At 39.4% G+C, this 3,202-nt stretch overlaps 1 protein-coding gene across 1 annotated transcript; it reads left to right on the top strand.

Moving 5' to 3' along the window:
- Positions 1-356: 356 nt before the first annotated feature.
- On the top strand, positions 357-2,270 carry LOC111031094. The gene has a single exon (XM_022310881.1). The coding sequence runs from the start codon at positions 357-359 to the stop codon at positions 2,268-2,270; it is 1,914 nt and encodes a 637-aa protein (XP_022166573.1).
- The last annotated feature ends 932 nt before the right edge of the window (positions 2,271-3,202 follow it).

The raw sequence follows: 3,202 nt of genomic DNA, 5'->3' as shown, positions 1-3,202 counted from the left end.
TGTCATACCGTTCGGTAGGTTCTACTCCCCAGTTGTGCGTACTTTTATCTCGTACCTTGTAACATTAAAAGTATGTTCTTTTTTTTCTCTTCGTTATTTCATTAAAATAAATAACGCGTCATTGTGACATAAAACCCTGTTGTTTTTCTTTCAAAACCAAATTATTATAATTCAAAATCACTACATACTTATTGGTCCTTCGAGCCGGATTCAAAAAGACAAACCGTGACCCTGTCATATTGTCCATCAAACATCCACATCAAAAATTCAAATTCTCAACTCAAGTCACTATCATCATCAGCGATTCTTGACTACTGGTGTCATTTCAACTACTGAAGTTAAAAGCTACACAAACCATGACGCTTCCCGTCTCCGCTGGATACGTTGAAGCAAAGGCCCGTGTAATCCGAGGTACCGACAGAATCACTGTGTTCATTACGGCGGCTGGTGAGTTTAAGGCTGATTCAAAAAATGTTGCAAAACGGGCAAAAATTGAAAAGATGCTTCAAGAACTCAACGAAATCCGTTGGAAAGTTGAAGAGGACATCCAGTACATGGAAAACGCGGTTAGTCACGGGACAGCACCGGTTGATGTCACAGATACATCCTGTAGCCGTACACTATCTGCCACGTTCGATAATCTGTATTATGAACTTGCTGCCTTTGCAGATGTACAGAAAATCTCACTATCACCTGTCCAGGATCAATCTCTCTCGGCAACCTTGAACAAAACCATCGGAAATGGATCAACTAACGTCTCCCATTACCAACTGCCAAAACGAACGTTCCCCATCTTTTCTGGCATCATTACTGAGTGGCAAGGATTCGACGACCTGTTCAACTCCATTATGTCACATGCTCCGGACCTTCCTGACGTAGAAAGATTTGAGTTTCTAAAAACGTCTCTTGAAGGTGAAGCGAAGACAGTCATCGCTCATCTCCCGTTAACGTCCGCAAATTACCACAGTGCGTGGGAACTATTGCGAGCTCGATACGGAAATAGAAGGGACTTGGCAAGAATCCACATACAAGCTCTTCTTGCCCCACGCAAGGTTCTATCTACCGATGCCTGTTCAATCAAATCACAGATCAATGCAATCCGTGAACACACTGCCGCATTGGACAATCTGAGCCTCACGACTCGTCAGTGGAGCCCATTGTTAGTTCATATATTTGAGCAACATCTTGACTATGAACTTCGGGCTCGTTGGGAGCTGATCCTTGGTGATAGGCACCAACCGCAGTTGACGGAGTTTGTTGAATTTCTGCATAGTCACGTGCGGGCAGCCGAAGCACGAGCGGGACACTACTCTACGGCCAGTCCAGGGACAGCTGACTCAGTAAGAATCAAATCAAAACCAACGCCGTCAAGAGGTCCTCGTTCAACAGTGTCATCCAAAGTTCTTGTGGCAGCCACCAAATCAACGTCGAGCACAACCATCAGTTGCCCACTATGTAATCAAACACATTCAATTCGACAGTGCGCACTCTTCGAAAGTCAGAAACCAAGTGAACGATTCCAAACGGCGAAGAAGCTTCAGTTGTGCATCAACTGTTTGGGATCTGGACATACGCCGACAGCATGTCCATCAAGGCATACATGTCAAGCATGTAAAAAGCAGCATCATACGCTTCTGCACTTCCAAGAGGATGCAACCACGGGTGACAGTGTTCCGTCAGCCACTACGATGTTCACTGCCACTCAAAGATCCCAGCCGATCCTATTGTCAACATTACTCATCAGTGTCGCATCAGTCGACCACCAGAAACAGACTCTGCGAGCCCTTTTGGACACGGGATCTCAGGTCAGTTTTATTACAAAGCAGTGTGCAGATCGTCTCGCTGTGACCCGCCGACGTTGCACCACAAAAATCAGCGTGTTCTCAGGCACACCGGTTAACGTAGTGTCTGGCATGACCACAATCACAATGTCACCAGTAAACCAATCTGAACCATCCATTCCTCTCGATGTTCTTATTGTACCGAAGATCACAGATGTCACACCTCAAGAAACTATTCAAGCAACGTCGTGGCCTCACATAAACCAACTTGATCTGGCAGATCCAACCTTCCACACTCCCGGGCAAGTCGATATCCTGCTAGGCGCAGACGTCGCACCAGCTATCTTCACCGGTGACCGCATTGCTGGTCATCGACATCATCCAACGGCCTTTGGCACTGTATTTGGATGGGTTTTGATGGGACCGGCTGCAGCAATGACACCCCAGACAACAAAATTATGTTACCACAATATTCAAACAATGTTATAATTTTAGTAATAATATTATGAAGAACATTATCATAACATTATTTAAAGATTCATTAACATCATAATAACATTATGACAAAATTACCGTGGTAAAAAAAATCATGTTTCCATAATGTTGTATTATAACATTTGTAAAATATTGCACTTTAACATTTCCACAAAAACACAGAAATGTTTTATATTTAATAATGTACTAATATTCAGAAAACATTTCCACAAGAACAAGGAAATATAAAGAATAAATATTGTATTAAAAGAATAACTTGTACATTTAATTATATATCATTCTTGTTTATTAGTTTTTAATAAAAATAAGTAATAACATTCACAATTTATTAGGTTAGTATTGGTATTATCAGGTTGTTTTGAATTTTTTTTTTAAGACGAAATGGTGCATGAGAAAGCCATACGCCAAGGCAGTTGTCAATATCTTTTTCTGGAATATGTTTGTATTTAATGTTCGATCTATTTGCATCTGAAAAATGTTATAACCATATTATTTAATTTAAATATATTTTATAATATGTTGGTAGCTAAAATAATATGTTGTTTCATAATTTGTATTTTAAATTTATTTTATACCTAGTTATGACGTAGGTACACACTACACACTAAACAGATAAAATACAATTTATAGTACATATTTTAAATTATTTAATTTCCTCCATTGGGACTACAATATGGGATTGGAGTTTATTATATTGGCACTATTATTGTGATTTTCATTATTAGTAATTTTTGAATTAAAATTACAATCTATTTCAATATTTCTTGGAGTTGATAAAAGAGTCCTGCTATCAACCGGTAAATCTTTGAAACATTTATGTTTTTTTAATCCCTTTAATCTTCCATTCAAAGCTATATGCGAAATGTTAAAACTAAGAGCCCATGATGCTAGGAAGTCTCTTAAGGAAAAATCTTGTTGAATAATTG

This window comes from Myzus persicae, unplaced genomic scaffold (genome assembly GCF_001856785.1).
Source record: "Myzus persicae strain clone G006 unplaced genomic scaffold, MPER_G0061.0, whole genome shotgun sequence".
NCBI lineage: Eukaryota > Metazoa > Arthropoda > Insecta > Hemiptera > Aphididae > Myzus > Myzus persicae.
The sequence above is the reverse complement of the archived record's forward strand: the minus strand, read 5'-3'. Positions and strand labels throughout refer to the sequence as shown.

Excerpts from the sequence above, each read along its gene's own strand:
- LOC111031094 (XM_022310881.1), top strand. The coding sequence starts at position 357 with ATGACGCTTCCCGTCTCCGCTGGATACGTTGAAGCAAAGGCCCGTGTA.